At 40.8% G+C, this 27,210-nt stretch overlaps 1 protein-coding gene across 6 annotated transcripts in view; it reads right to left on the reverse strand.

The window, feature by feature from the left end:
- Positions 1-836: 836 nt before the first annotated feature.
- The window catches only part of LOC119800796 (TLC domain-containing protein 4), a 54,723-nt gene continuing 28,349 nt past the window's right edge, over positions 837-27,210 (reverse strand). For all 6 annotated transcript variants that reach the window (XM_038311075.1, XM_038311077.1, XM_038311079.1 and 3 more), the window contains exons 4-7: positions 26,074-26,132; positions 23,801-23,895; positions 6,504-6,577; positions 837-6,239 (exon numbers count right to left, since the gene is read on the reverse strand). In XM_038311075.1, the coding sequence (XP_038167003.1) occupies positions 5,921-6,239; positions 6,504-6,577; positions 23,801-23,895; positions 26,074-26,132 (547 nt within the window). In that variant the 3' untranslated portion in view covers positions 837-5,920. The remainder of the gene's footprint in view (positions 6,240-6,503; positions 6,578-23,800; positions 23,896-26,073; positions 26,133-27,210) is intronic.

Raw genomic sequence — 27,210 nt, forward strand, 5'->3', positions numbered from 1 at the left:
GTTAAAGGACACGGCCACTCACGCATGTACAGGCCTTCCACAAAGAGCCTTGCTATGTGGCAGATTGTCAGTTACTTGCAGAGGGGAAAATGACAAATTTGCCACATCATACTTGTTGTGGGCACACTTAGGGACCATCCAGAGGAATGGGGGGTGGTAAAGACTGGGCACTATTAGAATAGTGAATTACATGCATTGGAGACAACCGAAGCTGTGGGAGACCCCTTTCTATTTGCTTTCAAGTGGTTTCAATCTGGGTACTCCCACCTGGGCCCGCTCACCACCAACAGCTGGGACTTCTGTTCTCATGTTGAAACTCAGCGGCTCCTATGGCAGTCTTGATGCAACATTTCAGGCATGTGGAGAAGCATGACTCATGACACTCTCCAAAGACAAAACCGCTTCCATCATTTATTCAATTAGTGCTCAGCTTCCGGATCTACTGAGGCTCCAGATCCAGATGCAAAATTTAGACTGCCCGCAATCTGAGAAGCAGGGAATTTCAGCAAGACACTTGGCAAAAAGTACAGTTCAGGAACGGGATGCAGGGGGCGGGGCAGACAAAGACAGATCTAAAATCTAACTGCCAAGCGTCCCTTAATCTACAAGGGCCTATTGATTGGCTAGCCCCAATCCTCCCGCCAATAAGCACAGACTAAAATGTTTGCAACTTCTGGTTTTCTCTGAGGCTGGAATTTCCTCCAGGAGAGGAGGGAATTTGAGGAATAAAAACCACTTTCAAGATGCAGTTGCTAGAAGTGACCCTGGGGGTGGAAGACGGCAAGCTCATCAGTCCGCTCGCTCGTACTAATTAAGCACACACCAACCAGACAGACTTTCACACTAAATAATTGTGGCTTTATTTCTCTTTCACAAAATACAAAGTTTTGCACCACGTTATAGTAGTGTTTTAACATGAGAAAATCCCAAGGTGTTAGCTGGGAGAGGGGAGGGCTCTACCATGTTGATTGGTGTCATTCGGAATAGTAAAGGAAACTGTCATGACAACGGATGCCAACCAGGTAGAACATGCAGGTTATTGCTTAGAACTTGCATAAACTGTAAAGTGGCACACATACAAAGAATACAAACATTTCAAAATTTTAATGAAAGTTCTGAAAAGATACTTTCTATTCCTTCAAACAAAGCACGGCCAGAAACCAAAATCAAAGAACGCCAACTGTATTTTACTTAATGATGTGTCTTAGTAATAGTGATTTATAAATTATCTGGTCTTATGTTTTATAAATAAAACTCTTCAATCTTATGGAAATAAGTTATTAAGCATATTGAGAGGTTTCCAAAACTTTATGACAATATTATATATTATAGTATCGGAGAAAATTGTACATATCACTATAGTTAATGCAGGCACCCCAGTTGTAAAGTGGTCTTTGCAAATAAGATCTATGTTGAAATGATATTACAAATTCAATAATTGAAAATTTTCATAATTTATCCTACTTTTAGGAATATCATCTACACAAAAATTCCTTAAGTAAAAGCAGACAATCCTACAGAAACCAAACAGGAAACAAAATACAGAACACACCTTATCTACAGCTATGTCTTTAGGTTCGGTTAGCCAAAAGAGTGAATGATTGTAACACACATTAATTACAGAATTACATAAAAAATGCAAAGAGAAAAATTTGAGATGGTGTCTAACAAGTTTCCAGGCAGAGGTACAGAGCTAAGACATCTGAGATTTAGAAATCATTTTCATTGCGCTCGGTCTTGTGTGTAGGCCCTGACACTAAGGCTGCTGTGCAAAGTGGGTAAATGTAAGTGTTTCTGGTGCACACAGCTCATCTCGTGAAGCTGCCCACTACGACAAAAGACACACCAAGTACGACATGCCATCAAGTAGGTAGAAGCTGAAGTCTGGGCCACACAGGTCCCAGAAACTTGAGTCCTGGGGTTGAACTCCAAGACACACTAACTCAACAGCTGGTAGCTTCCTTTTAAGTAAACAAGACCACAGAAGTCTTTTCTATTGAAGAGCAAGACTAAAGCAATTTGCCACAAAGCCAGACCCTGCCCTCTTCAAAACAGCTCCATTTTACACCCACAATACTGCCATGGAGTCTATAAAGAACATTTAATAGGTCATTAACATGCCTACAATAAATCCCCAGCTGAAACGCTTTATAAAACTCTATTGCTAAACCAGTTTAAGAGAGAGCTTACAGAAGTTTCCTAACAAAACCATAATTACCTTTGTTCTATGTTGTAAACAGGTATTATTACATGCTTACTGGCTTCCTGCAGCCTATTAATAAATTGTGGTTTGTCAGATCTTTATTTAAATGTCCTACAATGCTTGTTTTCATGAGAGAACCTATTTGTAAACTCTGAAACTTGCCATGGAGATTAAGAAACACACAGATGACCGGGCATGTCTCAGAAGTTGACACAGAGAGGTCCCAGCACATGGAGGGGGATACTGAAGTCTGTGGGGCACTAGAAAGGAGATGGGCAACCAGGTGAGCTTGGACAGAAAACTCTCGGTAGAGGAAGGAAATACCGTCCTTTGAGAGGAAGAACAGTCTTGCTGTCTCCTCCCACACCAGGTCCTGTGGGTTTTCCTCATTTCTGCGTACATTGAGAGATTTTGCAACACGGCTGGCTTTCAGTAGCTTTATTGTCAGTGAGCTATAGTTAAGGCCAGGAGGTGTGTGTGTGTGCATTCAGGAAGATTCTCACCCGTGTGGTGGCTCACACCTGCTGGAAAGCACGGTGCCATTTTTCTGACAAAAGTAAAATGTTTGCTTTTGAGGAAATCGCAAGCACAAAAATGCATAAGCTTCTATGAAAACATGAATGATGCCCATAACTATGTGGGCTTTTTAGCTGCCCGAGCCACTGAAGTACCTTAAAGTCAGGCAATGCAAACAAACCAGTCCTTGAGATGCCTATTTACATACGTGCAGCAATGCAGGAACAAACTTGTCTAGGAGTGTTAATAGAGGCTTGTGGGACATGTTGATTTTTCTTAAAACTGAAAGGAAAGAAACATGCATTTTGATGGTACTTTTCCCTGTGCCTCCATGAAAAATGATATGTCCAGATGCCTAAGAAATGTCGCCAGCAGTCAATGAATCCTCAAGAAGAACTTGTCTCCAAATGCCCAAGGTCTCAGGAAGCAGTTAAAAAAATCTGACACTTGAACAAAAGCTGAGTTAAACAAATTATTAAAATTAATGAAAGAACTTCATTCAAAATACCTATAAACTAAGTGATTTTCCAACCAGACCCCCTATGGACCCAGTTTATCCATAATACAGCAAACTGGCTCTCAGAGATGATAACGGTCTACCATTATTCCTCTTGATACATAACTGGCCCATGAGATAACAAAAAGCAGTTCAAATTTAAAAGGTCAACCTACCATGGAGTAATTTGAGTTAATTTCCTTGCATGCATATGTAACTCACTTTTAATTTTAAGTAAATGCAAACAGTGATTTTAGACACAAGAGTGCAAATTCTATAAACCCAAGCTTAAAAATTTTAGTCTCACACACAAAATATTGAATGCAGGATCCACGATCTTGCATGCTATTTGCTATTTTTGCTCTTTTTTTTTAAGCTTCATGAGAACTTTTATTTTCTAGAGTACTACACATTCAGATTGTCACTAATCTTGTCTAGAAAAATAGAATTGCTTAAAAATGTATACCAATTTGCTTTTATTTTCTATAAAGATTTTTAAGAGTTGTTTAAATATCAGAATGCCTAATGGATTCATTTAAATCAATCCATGTAGACAAAAATACTTAATATCTAAAATATCTAGCAAAAATTTGTCATTTGATAAATGAAAATTTCATTGTTTTAGTAAATACTATGTTTTGTCTTTATCTGGACTTTCGGTTGATAAATATAATCACAGCAAAAATACAGCCCCATCCGGGGGCTGGCTTGCATTGTACTGTAGTTCACGGGGCATTCCCATTGCACTTCTTCCATGAGAGGGCGTGGAGAATTGACTTTTGGGTGCTGCAGCTAATAAGGGCTGCTGACAAAGGGAACGGCAAATCTTAGTTTAACATTTGATATTCCGAACATACTTATTTGTTGACTGGCTACAACAATCAATTAAAAGTAACAGCGATGACCTTTTAAGCAGTAAACAATTATTGCTTACATGGAGATTCTTAACGATATGCTGTCATCGTTTTGATGGTGAGTTTGCAATCTGTCTTCAGAACTGCAACAATATCCAAAGTGTCAAAAACACTTATCTCAAGATTTATTCCTTTTTGGTGAATTTCTAAAATAGTTTTATAATATAAATGTCTTCTTTCCTTAAAAAAAAAAAAGCCCATTTTTCTTGTAAAAGAGCCGAGAACAATATAAAATCATTTGCGTTCCTATACCTTCATTCTTTAGACAACCAATACTCTTGAGTGCTTATGATGCAGAAGCAATAACCAAGCCATTACCAATGTAACATTAGCTGCTTTAAAGAAGTCCTATCTTTTACATTACTTTATCTTTCAAAAGTAAACAGACCTGATTTTAACATTTGATTGGCTAAATTTTTAATTCCCATCTTTAAACATACTAGACCTTGCCAAACTACCTGTACCAGACAACTAGATGTAACTGCATTACTATCTTGATTATATTACACCACTCTCCTTTCACTGTCATAAGATGAATAATGAAAACGAGCTGAATGTTCCCCTTCAATCTGAGACTCTAGATGGATTAGATCTTTTGGTTTAGGTTCGGTTAAATTCAAGTATTCACCACTAATTGAATTAAGTCTCTTTTTTCTTAAGAACAATCATTAAAGTCAAGTACTTCAGAAAAAGAAATAAATAAAGGCAATAATAGCTAAATATATAATTCTCTATTTGGATTGCAAGAACCAAAGTGGAAGTAAACACATATACACACTTTCTTCACATAGAATGACGGTTTTGATCATCAGAATACTTGGGTTAAGTCACCTTCTTCCTTCCCGCTCAAGAAAAATGCAAAGCGAAGATGGACTAAGCAAGCCGGAGGAAGTCTACAGATAAACCCAAACACTGACCTGTTTGGAGTACAGTCTAACCAATCAATACAAGGCCGATTTCTGGGGTATGACAAATGCATTCTGGGAAAGACTGGTATTCTGGCGTCAGGCTTTAAACTCAGGGAAGATTTTGCAAGAAGAGTATCTTTTTTCATGGAAAAATTACAAGGAAACAGAGGGGAAGGCAGTAGTACGGAAGCCATGTTCCCAGCATGCACTTTTAGAAGACATTTGTCCCCAAGATCCACACAATGGGTCTTAAGCCTTGCCTGACATACAGTTTTTAAAACTGTTGGATGAAACATTAAAGACAGAAATAAAGCGGCATCTGAAATCTTAAAATGCAGGAAGTATTTTCAAACATGATATCGTCAAAGAGTGAAATACTCCATAATAGATGACCGCTTACCCAAATGAAATCGTGTCATTTCTAATGGCCTGGAAAAAGGACACATTAGCAGCTTAGAAATCAGACCCTATGCAGCATTGGCATTAGAAAAGAACACAGCACAACAAACGGAGCTGCTTACAGTCTTAAAAGCAGTTCTCGCTCCTTCAGCAAAGCGGGTCACCCCAGCAGTCATTTCTCTGCAGAGAACGATCCCCACGCACACTGCGAGTTCAGAAAAGGTGCTCCACTCCACTTACAACTTTTACTGAAACCTGTCCATGTCTAGCCATGCTTAAAATGCAGAAGAAAAGAAGATATCTTGGGAGTGAAAACTAAATTTTATTTTCCTTTTCTAAAGATGAGAGAAGACACAGAAACCCTGAATAACAGTCATAACAAACAGAGCAGCAAGAGCATGCCAGGAACTCATCTATCAGTAGACGTGACGCAGGGAGGAATGAAGATGGCTTTGGAAACACGGGTATTTGATGAAGCACGCCTTTAATCAAGTTTTCCGTTCTGAAGGCTACTCTTGGCATTCTCTTGTCTGATGAGAGAGATGACCTTGATGCATCCTTTTGTAATTTTGATCATCCACATGATATTCAACACATCCAAAACAAGACAGGAAGTGGCCCAGATACACTGGATCTTAAGTCCAAGCCTCACGTAGGCTTCTGTTCCGTACACGGAGTACATGAAGAAATACAAAGGAGGTATCGCGAGGATCCGCACTACGAAAAAGACCACTGTCATGAGGACTCCATTGATGACGTTGGCTTTGGAAAACTTGGGGTACTTTAGGGCTTCAAAGAACCACCTGGAAAGAAAAAAAAAAGAGTGAAAGAAACATCACACTTATTCTGTGGCTTGGGAAATCTACCAACTCACTCTTATATTTCAGGTTATAAAAGAATTCAAGGAGCATCTAACAGCTTCAGAGAGGGGCTGGGGAGATGGCTCTGTGGATACAGCGTTTTCGGTGCAATTGTGGGGACTTGAGTTTTGCATCTTGGAAAAAAAAAGGATTCCACAGATTAAAATGAAGCCACACAGCTTCAAAGTGATAATATTGGTAACCTACCTCTGGTTCACGAAGGGGCTGGAAAGCTCGGCAAGCAGGCGGAAGTTGGCAATGTACGCTAGCATTCCATCTTTCTGGATAAGAGACAGAAACGGTGTCAGGGACTCATCAAAATATACAAATGTTCTAGAAAGAGCCAGTCACTCTGGTGTACAATCCATCACTACAAAAACAGACCAGGTGTCCACCTTTTATCATTAAATTAATTTAAAAAAAAAAAAAAACTAGTTTTTAGGTTTTTAGGTGTGTGAATGTGGGCCTGGCTGTTTATGTGGGCACCGTATGCATGCCTGGGAGTCTGGAGATCAGAAGAAGGTTCCCTAGACAGTGACAGACAGTTGTGAGCCATTGTATGGGTGCTGGGAACCAAACCCAGGTCCTCTGGAAATGCAGCAAGTGCTCTTAGCTGCTAAACCAGTTAAGAAATCCAGCCTCCTGATTTTCTTCTTCAGACTTTAGAAATGTGCTTGGAACTCTACAGGTCATAAAAGATGGTCCATCACACACTTAAGCCCGCTCAGCACTTGCTGTTCACCCAGCAAAGCACAAATCAAGCGACTGGCTCAGTGAACTGCTGCTCTCTACCACCCACCGCGACAGCGTCCTCAGACTACTTCAGGAAAACGATCACGTGGAAGGGTGAATTTTGAAAGTTAAAGAGTTTTATAGTAAACACTATGGGCATTCCTTTAATATCCATTATGAATTAGAAGTGCTTAAACATCTCAAAAGTGTAATTATCCCATACTGTGATAATTCGTCTGTAAGCAAGTGTATGTTTGCTAAACACAACAATGCTAGACCTAGAAATATATACCTGTTAACTAGAAGATCCTACAGCTAAAACACACACACACACACACACACAAACCTGGGATCTTTCAAAATTGAAACATAATACTTAGCACATTCTGCCAATGTAATAAAATGAAAAATACAGCAGAGTACAACAAACATTAGAAATAAAATTCTTTGAATTGTATTTAATGTACTTTAAATATTGCTATGAAGTGTATGGGTGAGATGGCTCAGTTTGATGCCTCGATCACACATGGTGGAAGGAAAATTGTCCTGTGACTCCCATGCATGAGTCCCCACCCCCGACACACACACACACACACACACACACACACACAGGAGATTTTACAATTGCCACAAGGCAGATGGGGTCACTTCAGCATGTCTAATCCTAGCAGAGCTGTGATAAATCATAGAAATGTCTGCCCATTCCCAACCCACAGATGCACACAAAACTTGGTAAACTATTTTCTGATCAGGTATTCCATGATCAATTAAAATAACATGAAGCACTATTTTGGGGGTTTGGCCATGGAATTAGCTTTCCTGGAGCTATTTTCAAGTTCACTGTCTTTCGTGACACTGGAATGTGGGAGCAAGAAGGGAGGAGGGATGGCTAATGACCAAACCAGGGACCCAGGACACTGCCACCTAAACAGCAGTGTGTCAGATGACAGGACATGTGTGGGTTCACTGATTTCACACAGACATGGTGATGTCAACAGTGCCCATTAGTAGTAATAACACTAACTCAACAAAAAAATTTTTTTTTTAATGACAGTACTTTTACAACCATTCTTACTGCCCTCTGCTGAACAGCTAAATGGGCTATACGGTATGCTTCTACAATACATAACAAATTTTAATAATGATATAAACAAATAATAATATAAAACAAATTACAACCAGAATGCATTTAAAAATAACATTTTTTCCCCTGTCCATGAACAGGATATTTCTTTTCTGTTTCCTTTTTCAGTAACACTTCTTCCTTTTCGGAGACTACCTGCAGCCCAAGGGGAAAATGTTTTAATGCACTGTGTAAACCTACCACAGTGAAGCATGCGGTTCCTCTGACTCGCATTCCAGCCCCTCAGCCAACCATGTGTCGGTTTGTATTGTCAATCCATTCTGATAATAAGCCCAAGTTACATGATCTCCCAGCAAAGATGCTAGGATCTAGAATGCATGTTGGTATGTTTTTTTTTTTTGTTTATTTATTTATTTTGGATTTTGGAGTCAGGGTGTCTCTGTGTAACAGCCCTAGCTGTCCTGGAACTAGCTAGCTCTGTAGACCAGGCTGGGATCCGCCTGCCTCTGCCTCCTAAGTACTGGGATTAAAGGTGTGCACCACCCGACTTAGAATGTGTCTTTATTGCAATGGCAGGCTTTTAGAATTATAAAAATTAAGATTCCTCTTCCCCGGGAACATCTAGTCACCATTTCTAAAATCTTGCTTGAGTGGAGCAGCTCTGTCAGTCCAGTTCCTTTATAGGTAGAAGGTCATCAGCTCAGCTCCATATCTCTGAATAGTCATGTGTTTTCCTACTTAAAGTACCCTGGACTCCCTGATAAGCTATGACAGAATCCTGTTTGTTATGGCACCATTATCTGGTAAATTTTGTTGTTGTTTCAAAACAGTGCCATGTACGGCTCATGCTGACTTTGAACTCACTAGGGAACCAAAGAGGACTCTGCACTCCTAATCTTCCTGCCTCCACCATGCCTGACACTAAGTGCTGCTGTGGGCAAAACCCAGAGCTCTCTGCACACCAGGTGAGCACTTAACTACCGAGCTACAAGTCTATGCCCTAATTTATATTTAAGTTTTGAAGTTACCTTGCTTCCAAAAACTGAGTAACTGTATGATTTCACTCAAACAACTCAAATATAGATGGTTTCCTCCTGTGGCCTCCTCAACAATCAAAGAGCGCTGAGAGACTGCCCATAAACATTTGCTTTAATGTTCTTATTCTTCTACATTTTCATCCTTAACTTATTTAAAAATCAAAGCAAGCCATTTTTTTTTTGTCCCAACTCAGAAACTCTGAGTTTGTAGCAGCTGGCTTTTCAGCATCATTGTGGCCAAAAAAAATCATGGCTGCCTTGTAGGTGTGCGTTATCTTCAGTCTATCCTCACACAAAGTTATTTTTTAATTAAGTTGTTCTGAAGGTTTTGGTGAAATTTATGAGTGATTGAACATAAAATCTTCAATGTCAAGCCGGGCAGTGGTGGTACACGCCTTTAATCCCAGCACTCGGGAGGCAGAGGCAGGCAGATCTCTGAGTTTGAGGCCAGCCTGAACTAGTTCCAGGACAGGCTCTAGAAACTACAGGGAAACCCTGTCTCGAAAAACCAAAAAAAAAAAAAAATCCTCAATGTCAGAAGTTGTACAGGTTCAAGGAACTTAGCAGGTAATACATTTCCCCACTTTGGCAAGATGTTAAAATTGACCAACATGTGTGCATGTCTTTCATATTCAGGAAGGAACTTATGTTATGTTATGCTATAAAAACTATGCCCATGTTTCCAAGAGGTAGGGTTGGTGGGTTTTGGTCATTCAATGGATTATGGGCATTTGTCATTGTTTAGGGGGGTTGGTTTAAGTTACTATTGGTATAATGATCAGGAAAAAAGCTAAACAAAAGAAATTAGATTCAAGGTTCTTGTAAAAAGAAAAAGGCCAGGCAGTGGTGGCACATGCCTTTAATCCCAGCACACAAGAAGCAGAGGCAGGTGGATCTCTGTGAATTCAAGACCAGCCTGGTCTACAGAGTGAGATCCAGGACACAGAGAAACCCTGTCAAAAAAAAAAAAAAGAAAAAAAAAAAAAAAAAAACAATTAAAAACAAAAGTAAGAGTTGTTTTTTTTTTTGTTTGTTTTTTTTTTTTAAAGCCATGTAAAGATGGAAAACATGCCTTTAATCCCAGCACTCGGGAAGCAGAGGCAGGCAGTTCACTGTGAGTTCAAGGCCAACCTGGTCTACAAAAGCTAGTTCTAGGTCAGGCGCCAAAGCTACAGAGAAACCTGTCTCGGAAAAAAAATTGACTGTTGAGGAAGGAGCAACAGCTGTTAAAAGACATTTGATTATAAATGTTGCTGGGTTAATCCAACCTATATATTTTGAAAATAACTTGACTTCAAAGTTTATGTCAAAAGATATGCTACTTTGGATAAGAGGTTTTGCGTTTGTTTCTACAGAAAATGAGAGGCTGTGGATTCATTCTGGGTTAAGAAAAACCATGTTTGATTGAGGAAGACTCCCTGAAAAATCTCCCATAGGAGCGAATAGCTCAGATGATCCAATGTTTCAAAGCACATCTGTTGGAGGTTCCTCTGAGTTCTACATCCAGAACAGCCTGAAGACTGCTGGCTGAGATGATCCAGTCTCAAAGAATACTCCAGCCAAGACTGGGCCATAATCTTAAATTTTCTTTAGGTTCCCCCATAAGATTAATCAGCACCTCAATCAGCAAGAAGTAGCCAAGAAAACTACACCCACATTCCCCAAAATTGGATTATGGACGTTTGTCTTTGTTTAGAGTGTTGGTTACAAGTTGTTAAGGATGACAGTCAGGAAAAAAACTAAACAAAGGAGATTAGATTCATAGTTCTTGTTTTGAAAAGATAAAAAGAGAGTTCGAGGCCAGCCTGAACTAGTTCCAGGACAGGCTCTAGAAACTACAGGCAAACCCTGTCTTGAAAAAAAAAAAAAAAAAAAAAAAAAAAAAAGAAAGAAAGAAAGAAAGAAAAGAAAAGAAAAGATTAAAAAGGGGAAGTGCTGTGGAATAATGCTCTTGTAAAGATTCGTCACTTGTATTGGCTTAATGAAACAACGGCCACTATCCAGGCAGGAAGTATAGGTAGGGCAACCAGACCAGAAGAATTCTAGAAAGAGGAAAGGCTCAGTTTGCAGTTACCAGCCAGATACAGAGGAAGCAAGATGAGAATGTCTCACTGATAAAAAGATACCAATCCATGTGGTTAACATGGACATTATGGGTTAATTTAAGTCTGTAAGAGTTAGTCAAAAATAAGACTGAGCTAATAGGCCAACCAGTTTATAATATAAACTTCTGTGTGTTTTGTTGGGGCTGAATAGCTGTGGGGCCAGGCAGGACAGAAACTTCCGTCTGTAGACAAACACAAGCTGAGCGACACCATTAACAATGTACCACAAACTCTTATTTTGTTTTCCAGGTCTAATTCTGTTCTTCAAATAGTACCCAAAAGCAGGGGTTGGAGATTGGGCATGTTTTGTTGCCTTGACTCAATTTATCATGGGACTATTGAAGAGCCTGAACACACTGTTCCCATCTGACAGAATCAGCTGTACGTTGCAAAAGGTTAAAACATCTTTTCAGCCCCATAATCATCCTCTCTGCACCCATTTTGTCAAAAGGAAATCTGAGTTACAGTCTTGGAATTAGGAAATGCAAGTTTACTCAGTCTCATGTAGCAATCAAGAGGAAAATACGATATGTATGTTCATATGGCATTGTTCAAACTAACTCAAAGCCTGCCACTTTCAACTGAGCATCAACACCTTCCTGGAAGATGAAGAAGATACAGCTTGATTTAGATGTAGCTGCCCACTGCATCCCAGACTTGTCCTTCTATGCCTTTATATCTCTTCAACTGAAAGTGTATTAATTTGGGAGGGTTGCAACAAAGAAACAGGTGGTAGGTGGAGGGTACAGTGTTTCAGCAAGAGACTGTCACAATTTTAGAAGCCAGAAGTCTGAGGTGAAGGTGCCAACAGGTACACGCCTCTGAAGGTCAAGGGAATTCTGTTCCACCCTTGCTGTAGGCTTTTGATGGTCCCTCAAGTTTGGTGGCCTAAATCCTGTCTTCACACAGAATTTATGGACCCAAACTGCCCTTATAATATGGACATCAGTAAGGGTTTATTAAAGGTCCACCCTACAGCAATAGGAACTCCTCAACTAATAACATATGCAAATGGACCTATTTCCAAATACACGATAAGAGGTACTGGAAGCTAGAGACTCAACACAGAAAGCTTAGAGTGAACTTAATTCAATTCACACCAATGTGGAATCCCCAATTCTTTTCTGCATATTACACAGTCTATTTTGTTTTGACTATATTTCTCTTTAATTCAGTATTATGGGTTTTTCCATCTGACTATTAATAGTATACATATTTCCATATACAAGGATGACCTTCTCCTATCAGTGATGTCTGGGCATTCTGGTAATATCATAAGTCATCTCACTTTCATTACATAAACTCTTATAAAAAATACTCGCTCTAGAAAATTCAACCTCAGAGATTAAACCATGCAAATCACAGCTGTCAATCCAACACCCAAAGTCTGAGGGACTATGGCTCCTCACAATTACAATGTACTTCAGTTGCATCAGAATGTCCCATTCTCAGAAACTATACATCAGAGTTGCTATGGATAATCTCCCATCATGGGAAGGGTTTCCTGGCATGTAGGATTTCAGGTGTGTCTTCCTTGGGTAGGTCACACTCATTTTTGTTTTATTACACAAATTCATTTTAATACATAATAGAAGTCACATTTGCGGCTAGGTAACAAAGGAATGGGAAGCAGGACAGCCCAATCTCTCTAATTTGCACGCCATGAAGAAGCACTTTAAAAATAACAGGAAGCAAATTGCTGCTCACATTGCAAGTTCATGCATACTTTATGTGCATTCTTAATAAAAAATCATGGTGGCTTCTTAAAGCACAGCTGAATTTGTCCAGGAGAATTGCTGAGGGGTTAGAAGGATGGCTTGGCAGTTAAGAGCACTCGCTACTCTTGCAGATGAGGCTTTGCCTCCCAGCACCCACATGGCAGCTCATAAACACCTGCAACACTAGTTCCGGCAAACCTGGCATCCTCTCTGGTCTCTGCAAGCACCAGACACTTACAAGATGTGCCATGCATGTACTAAGGCATACACGTACATACATATAAAAATGATAATTTAAAAAAAAATAGTTGGAGTATTTAACTTAAATCTCAGCAAGCTGGCACACAACTCTTAATCCCAACACCAAGGAAGATCCTAAATTCTAGACAACCTCGGCTACATAAAGTCCTCATCTCAAAAGAAAACAGTATGTTTTTAAAGAAAAAAAAAGATTAGAAGAACATTTAAGTGTACATCATCCAAATAAAATACGAAACTGGATTTCTCTAAGTTCTGTACTGAATTAAAGAAAGAGAGATGTTGGGGAAAATTATGCAAAGGAGAAAGTTATCTTTAGTAGGATTCTTGCTTGAAGCAGGTACAAAAGTGTTAAAAATATTTTTGTTACAATAATCCCTCTATTTTGTTTTTTTTTTTTTCTGTCTTTCCTCACCCCATGTCTTGTTTCATTTTGAGACGAGAGTCTCACTATGTACCTGAGGCTAGCCTTCACCGCGTGATCCTCATGGTTCCCCCTGCAAGTGCTGGGACTGCAGGTGTGGCCACCACGTCTGACTGAGTCGCTCCTCAATACCACGGATTCATGTGTGCAATAAACATGAGTGCTTGGTTTTTAAAGTCAGTGTTCTCTCTCCCTGGGCTAAAGAAGGTCTTCTTCCAGTCTAGGTTCACTAACACATTTCTATTTCCTTGGGTCAGGTATTTTAAGGCTGTGGCGTGTGTCATAATGTTGCCCAATGTTTACAGAACATGACTAGCCAGATAGCTACAAAATAATATGAGTTAATATGTTCCTAAAGCATACCGACTCCCTTGACAAATGACTAAACTTGGCTAAAGTTCCACCGCCAAAATTTGTGGGTTTTTAAAAGTTTGTATTTATTGACTGATTTACGTATTCTATGTATATGAATGTTTTGCCTACAGGCAAGCATGTGCATCGCATGTGTGCCTGGTGCCAACTAGCATAGAAGAGGGTGTCAGATCTCTTGGGACTGGAGTTACAGTTATAAGCTGCCATGTGGGTGCTGGAACTGAACCAGGTCCTAGATCAGCCGGTGCTCTTAACTACTGAGCCATTTCTCCAGGTGCCCCCAATTCTTTTTCTTAATAATGAAACTTAATTATTTTTGATTTTTAAATTTTTAATTTTAATTTACTGGCTAATGGTAAGCTTAAAAGTACAGTCAGGAAACACACTGCATTGAAAGCAGTTGCTGATCACTTCTTCTAACCAAGGCATCCAATTAGTGCCAACGCGATAGAACTTTATGATAGCCTTTAAAATCAAGTTACTGGTAAAAAATAGTACCTTAAAAAATGCCCTTCTCTAAACCATAATCTTCCAAAGTGCAAATTCGCTACATATTAAAAAAAAAAAAAAAAAAAAAAAAAAAAAGCCGAGGCCTTCTAAACTCTGTCCTCCCCACAATTTCCTCTCTTATTTGGAGCCCAGCAGCTCCTAAGTATGGTGCCTAGAACAAAGGCCCTGGGAACTTGTCAGATATGCACAGGGTTTTAAAAAATGGTTTGGTTTTTTTTTTATCTTTATTTTTTATCATTTTTTTCTATTTCTTTTTGGGGTTGTTTGGTTTGGTTTGGCTTGGTTTTGGTTTTGGTTTTTCGAGAGAGGGTTTCTCTGTGTAACAACCCTAGCTGTCCTTGAATTAGCTCTTGTAGACCAGGCTGGCCTCCAACTCACAGAGATCCACCTGCCTCTGCCTCCCAAGTACTGGGATTAAAAGCATGCACCACCATCTCCCACCTTGATTTATTTATTGTATTGCATGTGCATTGGCGTTTTGTCTGCATTTATGTCTGTCTGAAAAGACATCTCTTATTTTCTTCTTCCATGTGCGTGTGTTCTACGCATGTGTCTCACGCGTGTGAAGATGCACTCACTCACCTTTGCATGCATGCGTGGAGGTCAGAGGGCTATCACCTGTCTTCCTTCCACTGCCGCTTTCCCCCTTACTGTTTGAGACAGGTCTCTCACTGAACGTAGTTTCCCTTCTAGGATCTGACTATCTCCCTCCCTCCAACACTGGCGTAACAGATTCACATCGCTGAGTCAGGCTTTCCCATGGGCGCTGGGGATCCAAACTCAGGTCCTCGTGCTAGTACAGCAAGTGCTTTGCCCACTGAGCCATCGCCCCAGGCCTAGACATGCATATTCTTAGCGGGATCCCACACAGACTGACTCTGCAACCCGGAACTAGGGATCAGTCACCTCTCCTCACAGTCTCACAGGTGATTCCAGCACAGAGCAAACTGAGTGATACCTTGGGAACTAGCTCCCTTTTGCTGTGGTTAAGCATGGTTTACACACACCTCCACCATACCATACAGGGTTTTCCAGAAGAATCTGCTCCATTTCCTCTAGAAAACTTTCCCCTGGCCCCTCAGCTCCCAGTTAGGTCGATTTCTCCACAGTCTCTCGGCTTGTCTATCACAGTGCCCAGCGCCTGCCAAGCACCTATAATCCACAATGCCTAGCACCGCAAGTAGTTGCCGCTTTCTTCCTGAGCTGAACGTCACCTCTGAGGCCAAGAGCTCACTCCCCTCTGAAGAAAAGCCAATTAGAAACAAAGTTAAAAGCTTTCCCTTGCATGTTATCCAAAACTGGCAAACCAAGAGTCTCTGAAAATGGACATCAACATTCCTTCTCTCCGCTTTCTGCAGACGTGCAGGCTCCTCCCAGCAGGGGCTGAAAGGCTGCTTCCTTCTCTTTGAACTGTGTTGCCATTTGTTGCCATCACTTGATTGATGGAGTTCTGTGTGCTCCATAGCTGGGTCAGGAGAAGCCCTGCTTCCTCCCCAGGTCTCCTCCTGTGAATGCCTCTTTTAGAAAATACCTGCCAAGTGCAGGAAGCGGGAACCTCTCAGAGGAACCAGCCACATGCTGATGCTCTTTTTACAGTTCCTCCCTCTGGTCCCATCAGAGAGCCTTCAGCACCTGCCAGCTGCATGAAACCTACCAATATCCTCCCCCACTCATTCTAATCTCTCTCTCTCTCTCTCTCTCTCTCTCTCTCTCTCTCTCTCTCTCTCTCTCTCTGACTACAGATCCTACAACCAGTTCATGAACTGTAAAAATACAAGGCATGTTAGTTAGAATTTCCACTCTATACCTCAGGTGGCTACATCTTACCCAAATATTCACCCCGACTACGCCCCCACAAACCCCATTTCCTGCCAGTCCAGCTCCTGCCTATCTCTCAGGAAGAGAGGATATCTTCTCTCAACTTTGGGTCCTTCATTCATCCACCACAATGAAATGGGCACCTAATCTTGCCTGTACAGTCAACGGGCTTCTCTCCTGACTATTTCTCCCCTGAACAGATGTAAGATTAGGGGTTCCAGATAGGGGCACCATTGGGTGTGGCAAATTAGAACATTTTCTAACTAGAAACTGTGCCTTTCCTGGTGATGCCTAAATTTGAAAACTGTTTTCATTTCAGCTGTGATACATGCTATTGAAAGAAGGAAAATGTGGTTGGTTGCCAGCCTCCAAGGCATTTCTCCAGTTGTTAAATCGAAATGCAAATGTAAGCTCTATTTCTTTAGGCCTATTGTTTTAGTGTGTAGCTTTATCTAAAAACTACAATACATCATCCAACACAATAGTCTTTCTCTCTAACTTTTCATAAATGAGATTTCCTAATTTCTTGCGATAAAATATACACACTTTGATGGTTTTAGAAGTGTAGAGTCTGTGACAATGAGGACATTCATACTGTCATGGAACTGTCACCACTACTCCCAGAACCTTTTCAAATTCTCTAGCTAAAACTCTGGTCCCATGAAACAATAAGCCCCCATTATCCCTTCTGCCCAGTTCATGGCAACTTGGAATCTATTTCCTCTCTAGGGACTTAGTTATTCGTAGCATCCCATATAAGGAGAATCATATGATAAGCTTGCTTTTAGAAAAATCTACTTAACAATTGAATAATGACCAGGATAGGCGTTTATCTTCTTGATTAACAGTTTTTTGTTTTTTTTTTAAATAACATCATTATATGCCAAGCTCTGAGACACCTCAGGAGGCCCAGAGTAAGGTAATGAATGTAATGGCTAAAAGTTAAAGTTTTGGTTTTTTGAGACAGGGTTTCTCTGTAGCTTTGGAGCCTGTCCTGGATTTAACTCTTGTAGACCAGGCTGGCCTCGGAACAGAGTTCCGCCTGCCTCTCCCTCCCAAGTGCCAGGATTAAAGGTGTGCGCCACCACCAACAACTACATTTTTTTTCAAGTTTGCTGGTGTGCACAACCTTTCCTTTGAAATAAATGGGGCTATCATGGTAGGGAGTTCAGCAGTTTGACTGACAGCTGTCAGGTCCATCTCTCATGTCCAGCCACAGCAACAACAGCCTAGAGTGGAAACCAAACTAACTTCTTCATCAGGATGGAAAGAGGTGAAGCCTGGATTGGGAGACACTGTGGCCACCTTCAGTTCCAGAGTTAGTCAAGACTGTGAAGGACATGGCTGAAGAGTATGAGAAGGTGACAGGGTAAACTTTCACCTGCCATTTCTGAAGAGTCAATGGGAGCTGCCAATCAAGTGAGCACCTTTTCAGCGCTTATCAGGACAATCAACGGTTCAATGGCTCTCACAGATGCCTGCAGGAGATTTGCACCCAGCCACTAACACCTTCATGAGACTCCAGACTAATGGAAACTGGAGCTAGGCAGTCACCTGACCTGCCCTGCCACTCCAAAGAAGTCTTTCTTTGCCGAAGTCAACTTCAGATGATCCTTAAATGGTCATGCCTGCAGCATGTTAGATGATCTTAAGCACGGATAGTCTAGTCTTACTGGATCAGATGTCAACCTGGTAGGGAGGGGGTCCTCCCACATCCACCCCAGCTACCCAAGTAGCATTCTCAATAGGTGGCAGTCCAGTTCTTCCCCTTGATCACAACCCCTACAAAGCAGCAGAGAGGCCAATGAGACATCATCCAAACGGTATAATTGGCTACTTGCGGTGTAAGGTAGGGAAGGCTAAGCTGGTTGCTTAGAGAGTGGGTAACTGCCAAGGCTGACAGCCCTAGGCACAGCCAGCAGCTTCTATAGGACAGAAAAGTTTAAGAACGGCTTGAGACAGATCTCCGAGTTTAAGACCAACCTCGAATACATAGTGAGGTCTAGGATAACCAGCCAGGGCTACATAGAGAACCAGACTTTAAAAAAAAAAAAAGGAAGAGCGGGAAGGCAACAGGCAAGAAGGCAGACAGGTGGGTCCAAGAGCAGAGATTGTGGAAATGTGAGACCATCAGGAACTGTGGAACTGCTGAGAGCTGAGAGAGGGGAGAGGGGAGAACATGGAGGGTGGGCAGAGGAAGACACTGCAGGTAGGGGCTACTGGGAGAGCTACTATCTCCAGGTGCTGAGAAGGCCAGAGCTCAACGCTAAGCGCTGGGGTCCTGGCACCTGAAGCACCACACACCTGAAGCAGCAGTAGGTACCAGGTAATGGACGCCTGGCTGTAACAGTAAGAGCTACACGGTTCAAAACCCAAAGCTTGGCACTCCAGAAACAAAGAGAAGGAGCTTTTATCTAGCCATGGTTTCCACATGAACTGGTATGTGACTGTGTGGCAGCACCATGCAGCAGTGGTTCTCTCTCCTTATTTATTTCTGCATTGACAAGAAAATGGGATTTAAGAAAACCTAGCAGGTGTAAGATAAAAAGGGGAAGGATTTGCTGAGACTATTCCCACTATACATTTGTGTAAACTATCCCTTGCTCTCAGAGGACTGTGAAGCAGTAGGAAAGGCCCTGCCTCCCTTGTCCTTTGCTTATTTTTCCCTGTGCTTCAGAGTCCAGAACCTATGCTAAAATGGGGGAAATGCCAAATAGAAACTCAGCTATGCCTGCAAGTTATGAGAATACTCACATCAAACAATCAAACATTCTATGCCAAATGGTAAATGCTGAGACAAAGTCCTAAAATTGAGAAAGGCAGATATTATGGAAGTTGCCTAAACTTACTTTCCTTGCCATTTTCATGTGTGTGTGTTTATGAGAGTGTGCATGCGCGCAGGCACACGGCGCAGATGGGATTGAGGGAAATCAGCCCCCATGGCTCTTCTGCCACTGTCTTAACTGAAGTGGGGTCTCCATGCTTACAAGGCAACAGCGCTCCGACCCCTGGAGAATTTTGCCAATGCTATAAAAAAGGAGGCCAATATTTTCGTCATCCCAACGTCTATGGAAACTACCACACTGGTGAATGTGGCCCAGCCAAGTCTTCCACTCTCAACAGGACTTCAGACACAACTGCTATAAAAGTTTCTAAAATCCAGAAACTGGGTAAAGCATTAAACCAACATAGGGAGTTGCACAGCAACCCTGACCCTTAGGACGCCACACTGCAATCAATACGTTCAAATAAATTCATGAAGACTCAGTATAAACCAAAGTTTCTCCCTAAATTGAAGCAGACTGGTTTAATAATTCGACACTGCTGTAACAAGGCAGAGTTGAGAATGATGGACACAGTATGGTTTTCATGTTTGCATGTTTTTGGAAGGAACTGCAGCTAATTATACCCAGGTGTGGTTTGGCTGGAGCCATACAGTGAATCATGAGAAAAAAGAAAAATGAGCGTACCAAAGAAATCAAAATGAGTAGCTACAGTGTGGGGAAGTGTCCTTGAAAAATGCAGTAAGGGGCTAGAAAGATGAATCAGTGTTTAAGAACACTGCTGTTCTTCCAGCAGACACGGGTTCGATTCCCAGCACCCACATGGGGGAATCACAACCATCTGTAACTATAGTTCTGGGGAATCTGATGCCTCATCTGGCCTCTAAGCACATACATGGTACACAGACATACGTGACACAAAACACCCCCACACATAAGATAAATATAAACATATATTTTAAACATATTAAAGGATAAATCAGTCCACATCCCCACAGTAAGAGATAATTTGTCATTCCTCCTTTGCTGATCAGCATCCTTCATCATGGTGAAAGGTGCTTTTTAAAAGCTGTCATATTTGACTCTGTACAGACAGAAGTGGCATTCCCAAGATTTAGATTACTCTGGTAGAAAAAAAAATTCAACCTAGTAAATGAGGTAAAGTGAAGTATAAAAAGTGTTCAAAATATAATATGACCCAAGGCTGAGAGATAGCTCTGTCAGTAAAGTGCTTATATTGCAAGCAGGAAGCACTAAAGCAATACCTAGCATCCATATATATATAAGAGCCAGGCCTGATGGCACATGATATAATCCCAGCTCTCGGAGACAAAGAGACAGGTGTATCCCAACAGCTCAATGCCCAGCCAGCTTCACCTACTTGGTGAGTTCCAGACCAATGAGAGACACTGTCTCAAAAACCAAGGGGATTAGCACCTCTGGCCTCCACAGATATATACACACATAAATGTACACATATACACACACAAACATACAACAGGTACAGACACACACACACAAGGGCATTTCAAAATCTAGGCATGGAGGCTGGAGAGATAACTCAATGGTTAATAACACTTGTTCTTGCAGAGGATCCAGGTTCAATTCCCAGCACCCACATGGTGGCTCACAACTGTAACTCCTGTTTCAGGGAATTTGACACCTCCTGACTTCTCTGAGCACCAGACATGCATGTGATACACATATATACATGCAGTTAAGACATTCATATGCATAAATATATATATCTATATATATGTGTGTGTTTAAAATTCCCAAGTATAATCAATAATATCATAAATCCACATCTTGCTATTTAAACTATTTTTTCACTAGAGGATATATTTAAAACCTGAAGGAAACCTGCTTCTACTCCTACGTTTTGATTTAGTTCCAATAAGATCATTTAAGAAAAAAGATCTTTAGACAGCTGCAGACATGTCAAGTCAAAGTGTTTCTAAATAATGATTCTTATGAATAATAATAAGAATTTTATGACATTTTACTCCAGAAAAATAATTGTTTTGCTAGCCTTCTTGGGAGGTTGCAAAATGGTCTGCAAGTTTACTGCATGAGGGGAAAAACTTTCATATATTCAAAGGAATATAAGATTATTAATAGCAGACACTTAGAAAGTGCTTTTGCTAAAAAGCACTGACTCCTCCCTCAGGCCCATAAGATAACGAAAAGCACAATGGAGACCTGACACCTCTGCCTTCACTTTTCATCTGTCTCCTCAGGCATTTCACAGAGCATCAGGACCCCAAAGAAACCTACATCTCTCCATCTAAGTCTAAGTCAGCCACCCACCCACCCACCGAGGGCAGGTATGATGGTGGTGAGGCCACCCTGAGCAGGAGAAATCATAGAGGAACCAGATTAGTCCCCTCAGCAGTGACGGTGATAATGCCTCAGTGAACCGTGAGGGATGTTTGTACACTGTGAAGACGGATTGCTATGATTGGTGTAATAAAGAGCTGAATGACCAATAGTGAGGCAGGAGCTATAGGCGGGACTTCCAGGGAAGAGGCGATGAATTCAGGCATATGGGGGACACCATGGAGATTCGAGATGCCGAACACACAGAATAAAACACAGGGGGAAAGTCACATGGTTAAATGTAGATTAATAAAAGCGGGTTAATTTAAGTTATAAGAGCTAGTGGGACAAGCCTAAGCTAAGGCTGAGCTTTCAGAATTGATAAGTCTCTGTGTGTCATTATTTGTGAGCTGGAGGCCCAAAGAAAAATCCAACTGCAGGACCAGCTTGTAGGACCAGATCTGAAACAGTGATCTAAAGGGCCATACCTTGGCCAGGACTGCCTAGCCACACCCACCGTCCTGCGCTGTCTTCCTTTATTAAAAAGTGATGCTCGCGTCAGCAATTTGAAGATGAACTCGGGGCATCTATTCCTCTCTGGACGGATGACACCTTTCTGTTTTCCATCATCACTGATCTTTTATACCTGATGGGGCTGTCGGAGCTGATATTCCTGCCCGAAAACTCTGGCTGCAGATTGTTCAATAACAGGGTATTTAATCCAAGTTTTGGAGAAGCAGAGGCAGGCAGATCTCTTTGAGTTCAAGACCAACCTATACTACACAGCAAGGTCCAGGGCGACCAGGACATAGAGATGCCAAAAACTCAAAATAAGAGAGAGAAAAAAAAATCAAAACTAAATCTTTTCATTTCTTTTTCTCTTATTTTGCCTTGCTATGAACAAGCCCACTTTAGATATATTTATTTCATATTAATCAACATAACTAAGGAAGATATTAAAACAAGACTGCAATGGGCCTTACTTATTAACTCACTAAATTAAGACAACCATTCATTTCTCCTTTAAAACAACAGCATGCAGTTGATTTTTTAAAAGCAGGCAATACAAGTCCAAAGGGAAACTAGTGTTCATCTCATGTAATTAAGCATTCAACTTGCTAATCTGTGCACAGCCAGTCATTTACCAAGCTGATTATCAAGCAGAGGTCAAGACAGAGCAACAGTTCATAATATCTATGCTTACGGATGCATGTAAGGGACCTGAGCTTCATCAGTTTATATTCTTCCCACGGCGCACAGAAATCTATCCATACCCAAGGCTGTTAAACCATAAACGCACCTAGAAAGGCAAGGAGCTCCATCTGCGAGGTCCTAAGGAAACTCAAGTTTGTATTGTCATTTGCCTGACTTGTTTTAGGACTGCAAACAGACACACTAAGTCAGGAGCTGTGGCCCATCCTGTCATGCCTCCACTTCAAAGGTGAAGGCAGGAAGGTTGAGAGTTAAGAGGGCACGGGAGGAGTCGGATGGGGCGGGGGGGATAGAAATGATGCTAATACAGTATACACACATATGAAATTCTCAAAAAACCAAAATATTTCTCATCATAGCCAGCCTCATTGCTACCTACTATGAATTTATCATTACTGTTACAAAAAGACGAAGAACCCATAAGCATAGGAGGAAATGCATATGACCCCTAAATCACCTTGACAAGACTGTAATGTTTTTCCTTTTTTTTTTTTTTTTTTTTTTTTTTTTTTTTTTTTTTGGTTTTTCGAGACAGGGTTTCTCTGTAGCTTTGGAGCCTGTCCTGGAACTAGCTCTTGTAGACCAGGCTGGTCTCGAACTCACAGAGATCCGCCTGCCTCTGCCTCCCGAGTGCTGGGATTAAAGGCGTGCGCCACCACCGCCCGGCTATGTTTTTCCTTTTAACATATGCTTGGTGCAGTTGGTGCAAGCAGAATAGGGGAGGAGTGTGTAAATCCAAGATTAGGTTCAGCAAGCCTATGCCATGTGAGTCCCCACCTCAGAAGACTAAATAAACTAAACAAACTAGAGCAAAGTAGTAGACAGTAGTAGAAAAATAGATATAAACTACTATAAGGTTACTTATTCTATGTTACCCTGCATGCATCTGAATTGAGACTTAATAGAATGCTAGGCATGGTGGCACACGACTTTAACCCCAGCACTCAGGCTAATCTCTGAGTCTAAGGTCTGCCTGGTCTACATAGAGAGTTCCAGACACCCAGAGTTATACAGAGAGAGAACCTGTCTCAAAAACAAATGAACAGAAAGACTTATAGGCTTAGCGTTCAGCCTTAAATGTCTCCATCCAGCCTTGCCTGCTGGCTAGGCTACGGAGAATGCTGGTACTCACCAGTAAAAAGTAGTATGCTAATAGTGCCGTACAATGGTGAATTACAAAAAACTTGTCGCCGATCACTTTCCAATTCAAAAGGATAATCAATAAATCTGCATGAGAGAAAAATGAGACATCACATTAGACAAAAGCTGCTTGGTTTTATGAGCGTATTAACCTCATTGTCTGGTAACTCTTAGCTGCCCATTCTGACAATACTAATATTTGTTTCTGTTTGTTCATTTTTGGGAGAGTTCATGTAGCTTAACTAGCTTCCAATTTGTTATGTAGCTGAGCTTCACCTGGAACTCCTGATCCTCTTAATGCAGTGCTGAGATTGCGGGCATACACTGCCTTACCATGCCCTTAACAGGAAAAGAAAACAAGAAAAAAAACTAGTAAAGCCACTAAGAACTGTTCAAAAAGCCTACAAATAAAAAGGCACTACTTTCTCATTAAGAGACTCGGTCTACATATTCTGACTCAGTTCAGTTTAACAAAATAGAAACTGCTCAAAATATTGACACAACTATTTTTTTTAGCAAATGGTTGAACATCAAACATAGCCTGGGAAACTGACGGTGACCATGGCATTAGAGCTTCTAGAACGTAGATTTCATTTTCAAAAACAAAAGTTACTAGCACAAAACTAGATATAAACATCTTGAAAGAGGACTCAAGCTACACATTTTAAAGAGAAACTAAATACTATAACTAAGAAAAATAATAAGAATATCAGTAATTAATTTTTTTTAATATATCCATCTTCCCTGTATGTTTTGGCTCCTTGGTCACAAACTATGATGATTTTGTAGCACATTCTATAGAGACTGAGATGGCCTTACTTTGTGTGCTCAATGCTTTACAGATTGTTATCTTATTTAGGAGAGACTTAATAATAATTGTATTCTGTACACGATCCAGAGCTGCTGAGGCCATGTCTCGGTACAGTGCCCGCCTGGCATGCAGAAAGCCACAGGCCTGGTCCCCAGCACCACAGGAGCTGCACGGTGGTGCCTGCTTGTAATACCAACAATTTTAAGTTGAGGAATCTAAAGTCAAGGTTACCCTTGGCTACACAGCAAGTTTGAGGCCAGCCTGGGCTACAGGGGACCCTATTTCAAAAACGAAAACAAGCTAACACAAAAAAGATTGTCTGAGAATTACTATTCTATAATGACAGCGTCATCGACCCAGGATGTGACACACTATGAACTGTGTGATCAAAGACACTTTCTGTCAAAGGAGAAAAATCTTCTCAATTATTTGACAAGTTCCTTTTTTAAACTCAGTTACCAAATAATCCAACAGTCTATCATTACTCTAAAACTTACCCTTTCCTCTTAAAGAGTTACTTATTTCAATTTAATTATTTTGTTACAATTCACAGCTTCACGGCACACAAATTTCCTATGAAATTCAGGCCTTGTCTTTATCGTTGTTGTGTCAAATTCTAATTTGACTTTTATTTTCTTTCAGTTATTTACTAAGTTGTAGAATTATAAAATAGGGTTCTTATATATATAAATGTCCAAATCGTGGCTGACATCTTTGTTTGATTACCCACAACACAACCCAAAATGTCTGTAACTGCAGTTAGATGGTATATTCTCTACTTCCCTTGTCCTCGCTGTAGAAAAGGCGAACCCAAACCCCACCCAACATGAGAAAAAAATGGAGCAGAGGAGAATGTGGAGTCAGAATCCACACCTTAACTGATCATGTCTAGACAGCTTACATGTGCAAACTCTGCCCAAACAAAAAAATCATGTCTACTGAAACATTCTTTAAGAGCCCTGACACAGGCATCATTAACTTTATAGTAATTACACTAATAGCTCTTCAGGAAAGAGAAAGGCCATTGTTTTGCTTCTGCTTTTTAAGTGTGAAGGCCTCTGTAACTCAGTCCTTTCTTGATCTAGAAAGCCAAAGGGTAAGTTTTAGCCCTGCCACCATTGAAGGTTTTATTTTTTTTTCCCCTGTACAGATCCTCAAAGCTAATTTTCAAATAAGCCAAAAGCATAAACAATAGATTTTTGCATCACTCCATGAGTAGTTTAAAAAGTAATAAGCAGGGGCTAGAGAAATGGCTCAGTGGTTAAGAGCATTGCCTGCTCTTCCAAAGGTCCTGAGTTCAATTCCCGGCAACCACATGGTGGCTCACAACCATCTGTAATGAGATCTGGTGCCCTCTTCTGGCCTGCAGACATACACACAGACAGAATATTGTATACATAATAAATAAATATTTAAAAAAACGTAATAAGCAATGAAAAAATGCTATCACATACCAGAAATGAGGTAGCCTGAAGCAGTTGCAATATTCAATTTCACAAGCATTGGATCACCCCTATACATATTCAAAACAAAACAAAACAAAAACCCACATTATCTTCTTAAACATATGAACTGATTCATATGAACATATTATCTGATTTATTGAGACAAGTCTTAGCATGGTCCAGGCTGGCCTTGAACTTGCTAGGGCCAGCCTTGAACTAGAATTCCTGTTTCTACTTCCCCTGCTAGGACCACAGGATACAACAGCACACCCAACACAGTAACAACTGTTTTAACCAGAAGACCTGTTGTCCATGCTTCCCATAGAGTTTACTCAAAGGCTAAACTGTCTCTAGAATCTTCCTGATAACCAATCATTGATTCTTGGCATTTAAATTGGGCTGAAATCTTTAAGAAACCATCTAACATCAATCCACACTGAGGTTTGCAGTGCCTGGAACACAGCTCCTAAGGATGGCCAAGGGCAGCCTATGTGTTTTCTAGAGTGCTCAGAACTATTCCAGCAGCTCCTATCCAGGGGCATAACAGTGTGTTTGTGTTAAATGCAGAGGCAGCACCCAATCTCACTGCCCTTCTGGAGGAAGCCTGAGGGCCCACCGGTCTATGGGGGAGTGAGTGACTAACAATTCTGGACTCTGTTCTGAACCTACCTACAAGCAATCTTATAAATGTGTCTTCATATGACTTGTTCACATATGGACTGAAATTGAATTTTAGATGCCGATTTTTTAAAATTCCTTACTTAGAATCAGTGACTCAAATAAACAAAGAAATCATCTATCCCACCTTTGATTTTTGAGGCAATACGGTCCTATCAATATTACTCTACTGAGGATGGAACAGATTTGCCTATTACCAGATAATATGGTCAGAACAGGACAATTTGACCATGATATTGTGACCATGTTCACAGATGCATATCAATATAATGAATTTATTTAAAAAATTTTCTACTTAGTTTATTAGTAGTAATATATGTGAGTATGATGTCTATGTGCGTATAGGTGTGTGTGCCCCAGAGGACAACTTTCGGGAGTCTGCCCTTTCAGCCCACCACATATGTGGGTCCCAGGAGTTAACCTCAGGTCACCAGGCTTGGGCAGGGCAGGGTGTAACCTAATGAGCAC

This window comes from Arvicola amphibius, chromosome 14 (genome assembly GCF_903992535.2).
Source record: "Arvicola amphibius chromosome 14, mArvAmp1.2, whole genome shotgun sequence".
NCBI lineage: Eukaryota > Metazoa > Chordata > Mammalia > Rodentia > Cricetidae > Arvicola > Arvicola amphibius.